Genomic DNA, 16,309 nt, shown 5'->3' on the forward strand with positions numbered 1-16,309 from the left:
TTTCCCCCTCTTTTTTATTTTTAATCAATCAATTTTTATCGAAAGCACATTTAAAAAGTTTCCCTTTTTGAAAATAAATATTTTTTTTCAATTCAGTAGATAAGCAAATGCACATGGCATGATAATCGTCAATTTTTCATACCATGGTATAACTTGAAACCTGTATATTGCTGCAACCCTATTACATAATAGGATATGCATTTGAGTGTGTGTGCCTCAGAGGACAGACACAAATAACATTTTACATCAAAACAGTCTGTGAGATGATAAAAAGCTGAACAAGCTGAAAGAACAAACCAGGATTATATGATCAAATACTTTAAAATCACAGAGAAGCTGAGAGAATGAGGACAGGAAGTTGATGCAATCCATGGACATGGACTTCATTTTCATACTTTTATCACTTTTGTATAGTGTAGCCTGCAAAGATCACAGTTGTGGCTTTGCAGTAGCCTCGGGGCATGAGGGCCACTACTGTGGGTCTGCAGGCAGCTGTGAGTGGTGGCAGATTGAATGGAACTGGCTGGATGATTTATCACAGGCCTGGAGCATTGAGACACCTCACTTGCAGTAGTGTGTGTGTGTGTGTGTGTGTGTGTGTGTGTGTGTGTGTGTGTGTGTGTGTGTGTCTGTATGTGTGTGTGTGTGTGGCCTTCAGTGTGATGAGGAACAGTATTGATTTGATGCTTCGGCACATAACGAGTGAGTCAGACTACTATGAACACTAGTGTGGCCTGATTGGCTTACTGGAGCATTTGATCAGATATTGTGCGGATAGGGAATCCATGAGACACAGAAGAGAAAAAGACTCAGGAAGACCGTCACGGATGGATGAAAAGGAGGGGAAATGATTTAAATAGAATTGAAAAAAGAGGAAGATTTATGAAACATAACAAGCAGGTGGTGGATGAGAATGAATTATTTAAAAAGTGATGGCAAGAAAGTTAATGAAGAAGAAGGGACGTACTGTTAAAAGGTTATACACTGGAGATGTACTCTGAGGAGCTCGGGCATGGATGGATGAAAAGATAAGAGGCCCCTTTTTACTCTTATTGAGTGCTGAACAGGAAAGGTAAATTGAGGCAATACACAAGAAAGTACAATTACTTTTTTTTTTTTTACAAAGCAGTACAACCAGTCATGTTAAATTTGAGACCAATCATGGGCAATTACACAGAGAGGGCTGGAAGGTGACAAAAACAACTTCTGCAGCCAAGAAGCCTTTGCATAAAACCGTTCATTGGCAAACTGTGATTTAAAAAAGAAAAGAAAAGAAAAATCTGTTAAAAGTATATGGGAAGGGGTTTTCACACTGACTCCACAGCAACAATGCTGAGACATTTTATGGTCAATTCATCCGTTTCTTATAAGCAAACTAAAAGACTAATGTAACAGATAAACTCATAAAAGTCTGACAGTTGGACTGAGAGAAGGCTTCCTTATTGCCTCAACATGATTAATGAAGATCTGTCAAGTAATTAGTGCACACTGATAAGCTCCCGTGTTACTGGTGTAAGTGGCTGGTTTGATGATGGACTGAAGGAGTGGAGAATGAATGTAAAATTAGGAAGAGGGTGTAAGATCGAGAGACGATGGAAGAAAATGAAATAAAGTACTTTAAATGACACTCTTTTCATAAAAAGGGCAATATCTGGACAGATAAGGTGATTTAAGGTTTAAGGTTGACGGATGGAGTTGAAAGCACATAATCTAGGAAGGAAGGATCAGTTGAGCTGAAGATTATAAGGCTGTATAGAAATCCTGATAAACACTCTTGGGTTTACATGTGAATATGCGCTCATGTGTCTGCTACCATTTATCACTACATCCAACAGATGGAGGCTTATATTAGAGCTGCAACGATTAGTCACAAATTGGTCTGCGGCAGGTAATCGATGGCTACTTACCCTTGTCTTACATCATGGTGAATTGGAGATCTTTAGGTCTTTGACTCATTTGGACAAAACTAGGCACCTTCAGCTCTAGGATTTTTTTCACAGGCATTAACAAGCCTGTATCACTGTTTTATGATGTTGATGAATGAACTGAGATAACAGGCAGATTGACCGATAATGAAAATAATCCTGAGTTGCATGCCTGAAAAAAGAAAATAATAATAAATCCTTGCCGAAGGCTTTTCAACCTTTTCAGGTGGTCTTGATTCATTTATTTGGTCTGCACCAGAGTGACAGCTTTCACACCAGCTCAAATGAACCGTACTAACCGGGCAAATGGACCAGGGTATGTTTTAATCAAACCAAACAGGTTAGGCGTGAAAGCGCCCCTATGTACTGACCTTATGATCTCTTTTCTGTGAGTTATCCAGCAATAGCCTCATGTGTTACAACACTTTGCCCACGTCCACGATGGTCTACATAACCTCATGGAAATAGGCTCATTTTGTGACCCGATTTTGCTTACTACTATTATCATTAGTTTCTGTGTTTACTACAGAATCACATTTCAATCCTTTTTCAGTATTTGTTAGGTGGAAACGAGTGCTGCTTTTCTCTGTCTGTGACAGACACATTAAAGTAAAGAAAAGGAAAAAGCTTTCACATCTCTCCAGGTACAAGCTATCAGCATTCCATTAGTAAAGTTAAAAAAAAAAAGATAGGCAAATGCATGGTCCCTTTTCCCAACATTTTGCTTTTATATATATATATATAAATGCATGTCAGATTTCTACATTCATAAGAAAAACTTGAACTCCATTGAAGCAGTCTTCAATGCTCTGATGCTGCACTTACGTCATGCTCACTCACTCTTACTCTAACACTGTTGGCCGATGTCATGTCAACCTTCAAACTTGTCATCTTATTTTTAAATGTGCTGCTTTTTAGCCCGTTAATGTCTTATGATTTGGAAGTCAGCACATTAATAACTACTGGACCGATACAAGAGAAGCTTCATTTAGTAGCTGCTCCTGAGCTTTCAATCATATCACATGATCTTTATTTCTCTCCGAGCACCACACGACAATTCTACTCCTTAAAGAATTGTCACTAGCACTTATTGCTGCACTAATGGTTCTTATTGCACGATACCTTGATTGTTTCCCGTTTTTCTGTAAGTCTCTTTGGATAAAAGCGTCTGCTAAATGACTAAATGTAAATGTATTAACAAATACAATTTGACATGAAATTGTAGATAGTAGAACTTTAATTTCTCCTTTTTTTTTCATAACCCTCTACCACTGTAACTTCTCATGCCCCTCCACTTAAATCATGGCCGGTGGGTGGTTATGTTAAAGCTTTCAATCATATCAAGAACGAAACTAAGAACCAGTCTGGGATTCTCTTCTCAACTGCCTGTTCCACATTTGCAACTTAAATTACCCCAAGTTCTCGTCTCTTAAGAAACTCTCAAACGTGGTGTCATACTATTTTTTTCCCCACTTTTCTCCTTTATCATGTTATTTTCCATTATTTGAATAGTTATAAGGAATATTAAATTTTTCATCGATGTAGCATTGCAGCTGTTGTCAGCACTTTGTACTCACCCCACGTTCTCTCTCCTTGTCTATCTATCTCTCTTGTTTATGTGAAAAATAACTTCTCCTTTATATCTAGCATGTTTAGAACTCAGTAAATTATTTACATGCAATGAGGCTGCCAATGCGAATCTCAAAGCCTCTGTGATGAAAGATGATAGCTCAGAGGCATGGACTCAGGTCAGGACCAATCGGCACAGTTTAAAAAAAACGTGTAATTTTAACACTAAACAGGAAAATAAGTGGAGGGTCATTTTACATTCAACAGTCATGCATTCATTTGCATATATTGAGGAAAAAAATCTCAGAGGAAATTACCTTGGCTTTTGTGTTTTCAGTCTTTTTCGTTAAACTGGTCAGTCATCATCTTTGGCTGGTTTTCACCAGAACATTCGTTGGTTCATTTATTCAATTCATGGAGAGCGGTGGGGGGATGTGGGCCATTGAGAGTTTCTGGCTTGGTTTGGTGCCGCAGCTTGCCAGGTGTGTGGCCTGGCCTGCCTGATAAAGAGCCCCGCTCCATCACTGTTAAACTGGAGCAGCAAATTCCCTAATTAGAATGTCAAGAGCCTCGCCTTGGCTAAATTGTCAGACTAGCTCTACGTCCTGTATCACTGCCACCACGCTCTGAACTAGGACACATCTCAGCCGTGTGTGCTGCACTGACTCGTCATGATGGAGAGTGAGCAGGGAAGTTTTTTCCCTGTTGGCATTACACTGATTAGTGTGAGCAAGTGATAGAGGTAGAGTAGTCATTAATTTCCATGCTATTTTATGTTACTTGTTAAGAAACTCAACACGTCTTGCTGTTTCGCAGTAAAACCTGTCCTGGGAAAGGCGGGTGTAATGGCTACTTCACTGCTGGAGGCTTCAATCTGAAGCAGATGGAAGAAACGTTGAGAGAGCAGCAACTAATTTACACATTAATTGGAAAATATCAGGAAACATGTGGGTTTCTTACCAAAATGTATGAAGTATTCTTAATACTTAATAGACTTCAACCCTCTTTATTATCTCTATTTATTTTTTTATCATTATTTAATGGTTAACTCTGTAACATTTTAGAAAAATTGTGAAATACAATTTCCAGAAGTTCACTTTGCTGCCTACAAATAGCTTGTTTTGTCTGGCCAACAAAGATAACCACTTTACCGTGAAGTAATGCAGGAAAAAAGCAACGAACACTCACATTAAAGAAGCTGGAACCACTCAGTGTTTGGGATTTTTCCTCTACTTGATTGCCTTAAATGCATCCATTATAAAAGCAGATTCATTTTCAACCAATAGTTTCTGTACTGATAGACCGCCCCTCTAAAATTTAAAGCCCCAAAAAAATGAATCTAAGAATGTAACACAAGGTAACACAGGGTGAATAACTGATGTACAAATGATCATTTTGGGGGTTAAGTGTTCCTTTAAGGTAAATAAATGAGACAATTGCAACATGACCTTGCTGAAGTGACTTTAAAGTAATAACAGAACCAAATTGGGCAGCGCAAAACATTGCTTCATCATCATCCCATCAGTTAGCAATTACTGGTGCAGCCAAAGACATGTCAGACCATCCCCAACAAAGATCAATGATACTGTATTGAGAGAGCTTTCAGCCTCATCTTTTGCCTGTGAAAGAATGTGGCCTCGCAGTTAACTGTCCAGCTAATGTGCTCCATGGATCAATCTGGACATCCACATCAGAGGACAACCTTTTCATTACAGACTTCGCAACCAGAAGTAATGACTTATTACAGCTTTCACAGATGTTGGTTATATTTGACCATATTAACTGCAGGGAAGGGAGAAAGTTCAATATCTTCGGATTGATTTTAAGATATCTATAGCAGTTTATTTACGACAGTTCTGTGCATTCATCTTGTATCCTTCATCCATGATCCTTATCCTTATTTTCTTTGTAGTCTTCTTTGTAGTAAATATTTTCGATCAGTTTGCCATGTTCAACCTTAAGCTGTCATTGTATCAATTTAAGTGAGATGTTTTAGAAATTCCCAGGGCACAGTGCTGGGAGGATCTCAACATTGCTGTCATCTCATACATGGCTGTGTGTATAAGTTTGATTTTTGCCACTTCATTGAATCCCATGCTGAGCTTTTATCGCTTTTCTAATGCATGATTACTCGTCCATGACTTTTTAAAGAGTCACTGGAGCACCAATGGGATTCAGCTTCTCATCTCGGGACTGAAGCTTTTGGCCATTTTGTTTTTCATGTTATTGCAGTGAGTCCTTTGTGAACAATCAAACCTGGCAGAGTAAGCTGTCTCCGGAGGGGTAAACTCCTTAAAGAGTTGAGCTTTTCCTCTTTAAATGCTCATTTTCAGGTCCTAAATTAAAGTCTCACATGTATATGTATGCACTTAAAGCACCAAGCTAAAGCTTTACTCAGCTCCGTCTTTTTGTATCTGGCTGGCTTGAATGTTCCGAATAAAAGCTATGTCCTTGTAGTGCATCAGTACAGATTTTGGCACCACTTTTTTTGGTATCTGTTAACTTTCCTCACTCAGCAAACATTGCCATCGCCAATTGGGGTTGGGAGATGACCAAAATTTTAGCACTGTCCCCAACAACCATTAGAGGCACTTCACAGGCCGTTATCACAGTCAGATGTGAGCCTCATTTTCCTGTTAATGTTGATAACCGAAGCGGATTGTGCAGCACATGCCCAGGGCTATGAAGGATGTACTCACTAAAGCTTAATCAGTGCTTTAGCAGCTGTTTTTCTGACTATTTGATTATAGCGGATGATGGTGTGTGTATGTGTGTATGCATGGAGGGGGCGGTTGTGTCCTCACTTGCCTCGTCTTTGTGAAAATTTAATTGCTTTTATAGTATTGATTTGGCAAAATAGCCTATTTGGTTTTACAATAATATTCATAAGGGGCTTCAAACATTCCGTCTATGGTCATTTACATGCATGACAAAACAAAACATTAAAATACTTCTTAATATAATTTAGTCCCATCCAAATCAAACTAAAGCCTCAAAAATGGAGCACCAATGAGCACTTCTATTAACAGTGTCAATAAAAAAATGTGCTTTATTGAGTTATAACAAAAGAAGTGTGATGGCCTTATTATTGAGTGGTTGTAATGGATTGCGATATATTTACTTTTATATTCCCTTTTTTTTTGTTTCGGGAAGGGAAGAAATACAAGTAAAAAACAATATAAATCATTAAAATACAGATGAGGAATAAAGTGAAATAATACACAAAAGACTCCCAAAACTAGGGCAGCACTAGCCTGTAGCGCACATGCAGGTGTAGCACACATTTTGCCACCTGAAATAAACCAACCAAGAAAAAAAGTTTTGGATTTCACAGATTCCGATTGTAACCATCATCCCCACTCAACTCTTTAGGATTTTTTTCATCCTCTTGGGAAAGATGAATAGTAATGAGAAACCATTTTCTAGTAAAGTGTGTAACAGACGGATGCTTTTCTCCATGTAACAGCAGCAGGCACTCCTAGTCTAAAGGTTTCCTCCTGGCTCTCTTCATACCAAGGTCACACTTATTTCCAGAGTTACCTTTTTGTCACATTTGCCGGTACAGGCTCAAATAGTTTCCCTGCTATCTGATCTGGAGTGGCCCTCTCTCTGTGCCTGGGGTGTTGGCTTGTAGCTCACTCATAAACGCTCCCCTCCATGTGTGTGTCATTCTGGGCCCATGGAGTCCTACTGGTGGCATCTTGGCTCAAAGCAGTGATATAAGATGCTGATCAGCCGTCGCTGGAGGGTCGCTGTGAGAGCTGTTCAGGCATATGCCACCAGCTGAAGGCCACCAGTGGTTTGAAACCTCCTCTCAATTCGTTTCAGTTACACAGTGTGGATCAGGGCAGATTTTCATCACAATATAAAGGAGTCTCAGGCTACTCATGCTGGAGCTGGCTGCTGCTTTTAGCTCCTGTGCTTTGTGATATTAAGACAGGGGACTGGCCTCAACACTTATTACTTTGAAAGCACACCTCAAAGCTTGTTTTCCATCAGCACAATACATTTTATAATTTCTTTTCTTTCTGAAATCACAGCAAAAATGCATGATGACCAGAGTGTCCAGAGTTGTACCTGTTGTATGTGAATTATTATAATCTTCTGAGCAGTTTATAATTGTCAACACAAATGGTATGCATTGTTTATCAGTGGTTAGTTTTTTTTTTTTGTGTTGCTTCATTGGCTGTGATGATACTCCACTCTGAGTGCATTATTCTATTTCTATAGATTATGTATCAGTGTGGGTGCGTGTTTGTTTGCGTAAATAATTGCGTATGTCTTACTTCTCTTGTTGCTGTGAATTTGCATTGTTTGCTGTTTTGTGAAGTTAATGGGAAGTACTTTCAGTTAAAAAGGTTGAATGGTATAACTGTCTACTGCTGTTGATAGAACTGACCAGAACGCAACCATTCACCCTCCCTATTTACCTTTAGAACACAATTTCAGTCCCTGTTGAGTGATTTTTGGATGTATAATCAAGGTTACCTTGAGCACAGGAGAAAAATGTTTATAAGCAAGTAAAACACTAGATGCACTATCCCTATGAACTGCAGTATTGAGGCTCTTGCATCCTTTATTAAATGAAAACCCCAAATTATTATTTGTATCGCGTCCTGAACCCCTGTGTCCTCAAATTTCATCCCAAATCCCACTTTGAGAGATATCTGGATTATAATACACTAGGGATGTCACGATTACAGTTTTTCTTGGTACGATTATTGTCAGAGAAATGATCACGATATTATGATTATCACAATTATTTTTTCATTAATTAATTTCACACTACTGTGATGGAATATCTATGACTAAAAAAAGCAAATCTGCATTAAAATATCACTATAAACCTCTCAAATATGTATACAACACCAAAGTTTCAGGGCTCTTCATATATGGACAGTAGATCCCAGATGTAAAGGATGGTACAAAATAAACAATGGCCTAGGGAATGAGGGTAGCTCGGTAGATGCAACTGGTAATGTGAAGTGAGAGGAAAAAAAAAATGTAAATGTTATATAGGTGCTGATAATGCAACCTCTAAGTAAGTTTCGGGAAAATCTTCACCCTCACTAAATGCACCCACTTCTGTGTCTATAGACACAACAGAGAACCTGGATCAATTATTCACCTCCTGTGCAGGACTGCGGACCTGTCGTGCTTTCCTTGTCAGAGGACGCTGTGTGTCCTTGTTCACCCACTGTTAAGCAATCTGTTGCCTTTGCTTTATTCTTTAGAGAAATGAATGGCCTGGCCAGACCAAAGGAAAGCATTTGTCGCAGTGGAGCTCTCATTTTTTCCCCTGTCTGTTTGCTCATGATGCTCTTAGGGTGAGATATAAATCGATTCACTTAAGTATTGCAATTTTTTAAAAACTGTTTTCTAAAATTGATTTAATTTTAGTGTGTGTGGAGGTAGAAGGAAGTTACCACTTTTATTGTTGTAATCTATGACAAATTATACAACAAGTGCTCATTGACTTTATAACTTGAGGTGCTATAAAACACATTACTACCTACTTCTTGGCATACTGGATATATTTGACCAGTAAATGCTGAAAATAATTCATAATCTCAGTACTATATATATTAGATCGCCACCAAAGTATCAATCTATTGAACCAGGAGGTATATTGTCTCAGCACTAAATGCTCTACATTCCAGTACTTATGCTACAGTATATTGCACACAATGCAGAACAATTGACATTTAAGACCATCATTCTTTGTTTTTTTCTGCTTTTTCTTGATTTTGCACACACCTTTGTAGCTGATTTGGTTTTGAAATCAATCATTGTCTTCTCTTGATCTGTAACCTGCCTGCACGCTGCATGTGGTTAGCGTCATGTTGCTCCATACAATGCCTGTAGTGTTGAATATTCATGTCGGCTGATTTGCTGACTAAATAGGCCCCTGGAATACATTATGTACCTGCGCAGATGGCAGCATACATTATCCTCATTATCTTACTGTGGCTGGCAGATGGCTTGATAAAACATATTGCATACATCAACATTAACATCCCCTGTACGAACCAGCATGGTCAGACTGGACCTCCTCTATTACTGCTCACCAGCGACTTCTAATCTTCTCCTATGCAAACCTTGATGAGGAAAGAAGTTTCATTACGAGATGCTTCATGAAACTCAAAGTTTGTCATAAACTTTGGCTTTGGAAAGAAAAAGTATTAATTAAATAAGTTGTCACTTTAACTCTCTACACAACAGAAAATTTAGGCAGGATACAGAGAAACCATGTATTAGACTGACTGGATGTTTCAGGTCTCTAACTGTATATTTTTTTCATGAACCCATAAAAGATGGTCTTGGGAAGATCCAAGTGTGCATCAGTTAATGAGCTGTATGTTATTGCCTGAAATCATGTTCCTGTGTTATCCGGGTTTTCTTGGTTGACTTTAAATCAATAATTCACAACATTTTTGGCTTGTGAACCCTTAAAATTAGGCAGTTTCTCCTTGTAACCACTCATCACAAGAATAGTCTCGGTATAGACTAGAGCTACACTATATGGGACTTTACACTGCATAAATTAGGCTAGTTGAAATTCAGCCTGCATGCACATTTTGTCAGCCTAACTTTGTTAAAACAGAGCTACTGCTAGCAAGCGGAGCAAGTTGGCGGCTGCTGATTCGTCACTGCACTTTCTTTTAGACTCTGTGTGTGTCTGTGTGTGTCTGTGTGTGTGTAAAGCCCTGCCCACGGTGAAACACAGAGATCAAAGGAGAGCAGAAATATTTGCCAAAATGCAGTAAAGACGCTAACACTGAGTTTAAATGGAGACACTGCACTGCAATGTGTCTTTCAGTTTAATTAGTATTTCTTAAGGAAGCTGTAATTCCAAATAATAAATAAAAAATACCTCCTGGAGCGTTTAATTTAAAGAATATTTAGAGTCTTGTAGAAGAAAAAGTATCTAGTGTATCTTAAGGAGAGAAAAAAAAAGATAATTATATCAAAACACATAATTTTGTTTTATATATCCCTTTTATCACCTTGTGATTCATCTCAGTACTCCTTTGGTGGGACCTGACCTGAGAAACCCACATAAAAAGTAAAACACAATAAATACTGAGTTTTAACAGCTCTACCTTTACTTTAGCCAACACTAAAATAATTCTCTATATATGTATGTGTTGATAAGTCTATATATTCGCAATATTTGGCCCCTGTGTGCATGAAGGGAAGTAACTGCTATCCTGTGTGTTAGAATTAGCTACCCTGTCAACTTGTTTGAGGTAAACAACTATTCTAGGTGTTAGAGTCAGCTACACTGTCAGCCCATATTACTTTCAAACTATTCATGCAGATGTTAGTCCCGGTGTATGCATAGACGCTGTGGGGGTGTTGGTGTCACCATCCAGTGGTGTGTGTGTTAGTTCCTTCCTGTCTGTGTCTTTTCTTCCTCACCTTTCACCTGTCTGTGTGTTTGTGTGTGTAAATATATTTTGAAATGCCACACAGAAGCTATTATATGTTATGGTCTGATACCATGTCATCCTATATTACCATCAAACCTATATCCTACTGTGTATATGTTAGTTGTGGTGTATGTTTAGGCCACCTCTTACTGCTCATGTCCTCCTCATTCTCATCATCTACACTGTCTAATTGCAAACTACGATTCAAGGTTAATGTTGTTTTTTCACTTAAGTGGTCAGAAAATTACTTGGCAAAGGTCAAATTTTACTTGCATCCAAACAAATTGTTTTATTTATTGGCGCTTATCAAACATAATTAATAACAGAATTAAGTTAATTGTCATGTTTAATCTCTATTTAAGTAAATTCATCAGAACAGAACGAAAGCAAATCGGAATCGAACACACAGGGAACAGCTGCATGTTTTTAAAACGTGATCTGCTGTGGAAATCAGTTTTCTGATTACCTGACTTGAACAAGGTTCAAGTTTCATCCAAACACCCGGGCGGCCCCAGAGGAGGGAGGGGCTTGGCAGAAAGCCTTTTTAGCTACCATATAAGCAAAAGCTGTCAGCTCTTGTTATGGCACTGCAGCAAAGTTTTTTGGCAACTTAACGTGCCTTTGAAACGACCGCTTTAACCACCTTGCTCTGAAACTTGGGAAAACTGTGCAATAGGTAGTTGAAAATTTGCCCAACTTCCCTGATGCCACCCCTGTTTCAAGGTAATTGAAATGCCCACTTGCATTTTCAGCTCGTAAATGTAATCTTTACCATTTTCTTTGTGAGTGCCCGACTGTTACTGGGCATTTCCAACTCTCAACTGAAAGAAGGAAGATGGCTCAGTCCTTAGATTCTTCCACCATCAGCAGTACCCCTCTTTCACTCGATGAACTTGACTTTTGCACTGCTGCCTGGCAAGCTGTTATAAATAGTTTTAAATTTGGTGCAATTTTCAAAGCTGTCTTACCTCCTTCCCAGCACAGGACACACACTTGGCACTCTGTGTACAGTACACATAACCACGCTGATATTCTGAGTGGCAATCATTCACTCAGTGTGCACTTCTGATTCTAACACCAAACCTTTTGCATACTTTATCGTGACAGTTGTTTTCTCTCTGCTCCATGTATCAAGAGGCCATCAATAGTTTGAGCCATGGTATCACATTGGCTTCGGACTCCAGCATGCACACACACTTACCGGCCAAAAGTCAATTCTTAGCTCTCCAGCCTCCTGTGTATAATTGTCTACTAATGGTCCAGAGTGTTTTGTGTTTAGTAGTCTTACCTTGAGGGCATCTTTCCCTCTTAACGCATTACCATATTTTTACAAAATGCCTCATTTTGAACTTTTTCAGAGTAAATAGTTTTTGAGGTTACATTGATGAGATTGTTAGAGCATATGTGCTTCTTTTTTATGGCCTCTTTTGTTGCTCTTTTTACAGCACTTGTTGTTGTCCTCTTGAGTTTTTGTCTCTACTGTTACATTTATCCCTCTGTTATTGTTGTTTTTAATCCTGTTTAAGTGAGTTACAACTTCTATCCCCTGACTGTGTTGAGTATAGATAAACACAACAAGTCTTTCAAATCAGTATAATGCACCGCAATATAAAAAAATATTTCATAGATGTATATGCAAGAAATCTGAAGGGCTTCTCCAGCACTGCTATGCAAGTCTTCACTCTCTGTGTTAACGTGAACTCAGACAGCAAAGGTCAGACAAACACCAGAGACAAAGTAGAAAATATTTAATGCTGGATAATGATGCTGCAGAGGCAACAGCATGCTTAATAATTTAGCTTGTATTTCTTTCTAATAGATTCTCACAAGCTCTTGTTAGTGCTGGCAGAAAAACAGCCACTTGTGTGTGTTTTCAATTTCACATAAAGCTATTGCTACAGTTTCATTGGTTGCATCATAGTTATCTTAAATTGGGTGGTTTAGAAAAAGCTCATCCAGTAGCTTTTTTTTTTAAAATGTTGAGTCATTTTTCTTTTTTCCTGTTGGTTGTATTTCTTTCAGCATGCAAGAGCACAATTACATGCACTTAAAAGGATATTTAATAAAACATCAGACGCTGCTGTAGCAGACTAAAAAAAACTTTTTGTCCTTGATGGTATTTTCATGGACAATATTTACTCTAGTTAAGCTTGTTGTACACCAAAGTAGTTGTACATATCATTTCCATTGATTTATTTTATTGGTGTGAGGGGCCTCGTTCTCAAGGTTAAGCTTGTTCTGCAGTAATATTAAAAGGGACGTATGATGAAAAATTAACTTTTTCTGTGCATATGCACGCACATATCAGTATCTGGAGTGCCCACCAACCCTGTTGTGGGCTGCCTAGATCAGAAACATTGGTTTTAACAAGTCGTTCAAATTTGGATCCCCTTCCAATGTTACATGCATGTAACATTGGAAGGGGATCCATCTAAGTATCACCACCCATGGCTTATTTTACTGCTTCTACAAAAGTGTGCAGTATTTTCCTCACAAGCAAGTCAGAGCAGACTGCGCTTTTTGGAGGGGGACTTGGAGAAACAGGAGCTTAAACAGAGCATTTTAGACAGAAAGTGAATGCAGGTTTATTCAGACAATTTGAGAAAAATAACGTGTTTTCTGGACCCTAAAACATGAAAACATGTTCTGGTAGAAACCCAAAATACAAGTATGAACCTGAAAATAAACATAATATTGTATCTTATATCTTATCTTAAATATGCATATACTGTAGCTGTTAAACGTCTCCCTCTTTCCCATGGACTTTTTACATGTTTTTCTGTTTTCACTGTTAGCAATGGATGAAATTAGGAATTTTGGACAGTCTTTAACAATGCACTGTTCAGCATGTTTTTGAATAATTATTGTCAGATCGACCATCCAGCCAGTATGAGATGCATTCTAAATGTGTTAGACCCCTGAGCAGCGAAGTCCAGCAGGATTATTCATCAACGAAGGCCTTTTTGTTCCCTCTCTGTCTGCTTTTTTTCCCATCCCTGCCTGCATCCATCAATTAAACCCTTTTGTCCAATTTGGTAAAGTGTAACATCTGATGTTCTGTTGCAGAGTTGAGCTCCGAGAACCTTCGCACTTGCTTTCAGATCGTTAATGCCTACTTATATTTGTCTGCCACAGACTTCCTGCAGGTGAGACACACACACAGACACACACACACACACACACACACACACACACACACACACACACACACACACACACACACACACACACACACACACACACTATTACTTGCATATAATCCAGATAAATTGTATCTATAGAACTTTCCCCTGCTCATATGATCTTTTCCACCCACAGAACTATGCAGAATCATTGTGTCGGTCTTTCTGCGATCTGCTGAAAGACATCACAAATGAGGGACAGGTCCAAGTGCTCAAGGTACTGTCACTCCATCCTCTTACACACAGAGCTATATTACTTCTGTTTATCCTCGGTCTCTCTTTCCTCCAGGTTCATGTTTTCAACCCCCCTTCTTAAATTCCTCCACAGTGTTCGTTCTGTCTGTGTGGCACAGTGAATTGCAGGTGCTATTGAAGTGGCATTAAATATTGTATACACAGACGGACACAGACAGTGCTGCTCGTGAATTGACACTGGGTTATAATGCAAGAGGAGTCTTGATATTCCCACTACTAATAAATTATTTGAGAAGTGTTGCAGCCTACTCTTCATCTCTGTCTGGCCGGCTACCTTTTATATCTGAACATCAAAATAATGGGTTTGGCTGAGAGGCTAACACGGCTTTTAACTCAATAATGTAATTAACTTGATGATCATCATAAAAATCTAACGCATGGATATTTACAAAGAATGTGTCTGTTGGACAACTTTTCTTTATGACACTTTCTTTTTGGCATCCGTGCACATTGTAGCACCAAGACTCCTTTCAAGGTACTAAATAACAATGATCTGTATACTGATATCAGCTTTGGTCTTGCTGGATCTTTGATACTGTTGGCCACATTTTTCATTATTTAGTTATTGAAGTAGATATATCGGATATGGTCCTCTTGTATCTTTAAGGCAAGGGCCATTTTGATGGCATTGGCCATTATAAATCTGGGAGAATCGCCTTATCGAAAAACACACCGTGCACCATGGTAGTTACCTGTAAATCGTATGGTCATCCTGCCTGACCATATCCAGCTATATTGTCTATTTTGAATATTAAGCTGTATTAAAGAAGACTTAAAACTAGCAATGAGACCACAAATATATGAAAAGGTTTACTGGGGTAATCGATCAAATGAGAAGTAGAATTTTTTTTTTTTTTAATAGACTTTCATACAATTTTTCTTCTTTTGGCACCACTGGAGTCGCCCCCTAGTGGTCATTAGAAAGAATGTGGGCTTAAGGCACTTTAACATTGGCTTCACTTTTCAGAACTGCTGGTTCTTGCTTGCTATTGAATGAAGTAAATATAAAAGTTAATAAATAAATTACTCCATTGGTATGGTATTCCTTTAAGGGAAGTGGTATAGGTACTGAAAGCATAGGGGTTTTTTTGTTTTGTCTTTTTAATGACACCCAGCCTTAGTTAGCACTGCATGAGAGATCATTGTGTCAATAAGTGTTATAAATGAGTTATAAGTGAGTTATAAGTGAGCTTTAAATAAGCTGTTTTTTAAAACTCATTTTTAATTATAAATGAAATTTATATTTATCTTAGTTTACTCAACTCAAAGTTGCTGTATAAGTCTGTACATGTCAATGTGCACATCTGCTGTTTGCACCACTTCAGTAGTATATGCCTGCAGAAAGACCATAAGACCATAGAGCTTTAGCTTAGTAAAGCTCAGTGGCATTACTGCACATCTGGCTCCTGCTAATCCTTTGTTCTGAGGAAAGGAGAGCCAGCACACAATGAACCTGTCAACCTAGACAACATGTGCACACAGCAGCTCACCACACGCAGGCACCCTGAAAACAGAGGGATCAGTGTAGTCAAAGTTCAAATGCATGCACCCTTACAGAGACAGATACAGCCTCTCTGTGTCTGTGCTTGGTTTGGTTGCTGACCTTTGAGTTAAATAGTCTCATTTGAGATGTTAATTTCCTTAAATGCCATTTGTAATGCTATAGTTTTGCATCATCATGTTGTAGTCTGGATTTATATTGTTGTCTAAATATGTGAACCCTAATGAGGATGGAAGGATCTTTTCCTGGTTTGAATGCAGTCCGGTCCTTTCAGATTAGTTTTCTTGACCAGATTTATGTATATATGTTATACAACTCAGGTATTTTTCTGAACATCAACGCAAGCACATGTATTTCTGACCCTCTCTAAAACTGAATTTTGCAACCTATATGAAGGTATGATTTATTGAAATGCTGTTTTATCTTACAAAGTGGTGACTGTAG

The 16,309-nt window shown here is 38.5% G+C and overlaps 1 protein-coding gene across 1 annotated transcript in view; it reads left to right on the forward strand.

Annotated features, from left to right (window-relative positions):
* ipo11 (importin 11) overlaps positions 1-16,309 on the forward strand; it is a 141,710-nt gene that overhangs the window by 85,988 nt on the left and 39,413 nt on the right. The window contains exons 23-24 of the mRNA XM_059336479.1: positions 13,994-14,073; positions 14,246-14,326. Of these exons, the coding sequence (XP_059192462.1) occupies positions 13,994-14,073; positions 14,246-14,326 (161 nt within the window). The remainder of the gene's footprint in view (positions 1-13,993; positions 14,074-14,245; positions 14,327-16,309) is intronic.

The sequence above is a fragment of the Centropristis striata genome, chromosome 7, assembly GCF_030273125.1.
Source record: "Centropristis striata isolate RG_2023a ecotype Rhode Island chromosome 7, C.striata_1.0, whole genome shotgun sequence".
Classification (NCBI taxonomy): Eukaryota; Metazoa; Chordata; class Actinopteri; order Perciformes; family Serranidae; genus Centropristis; species Centropristis striata.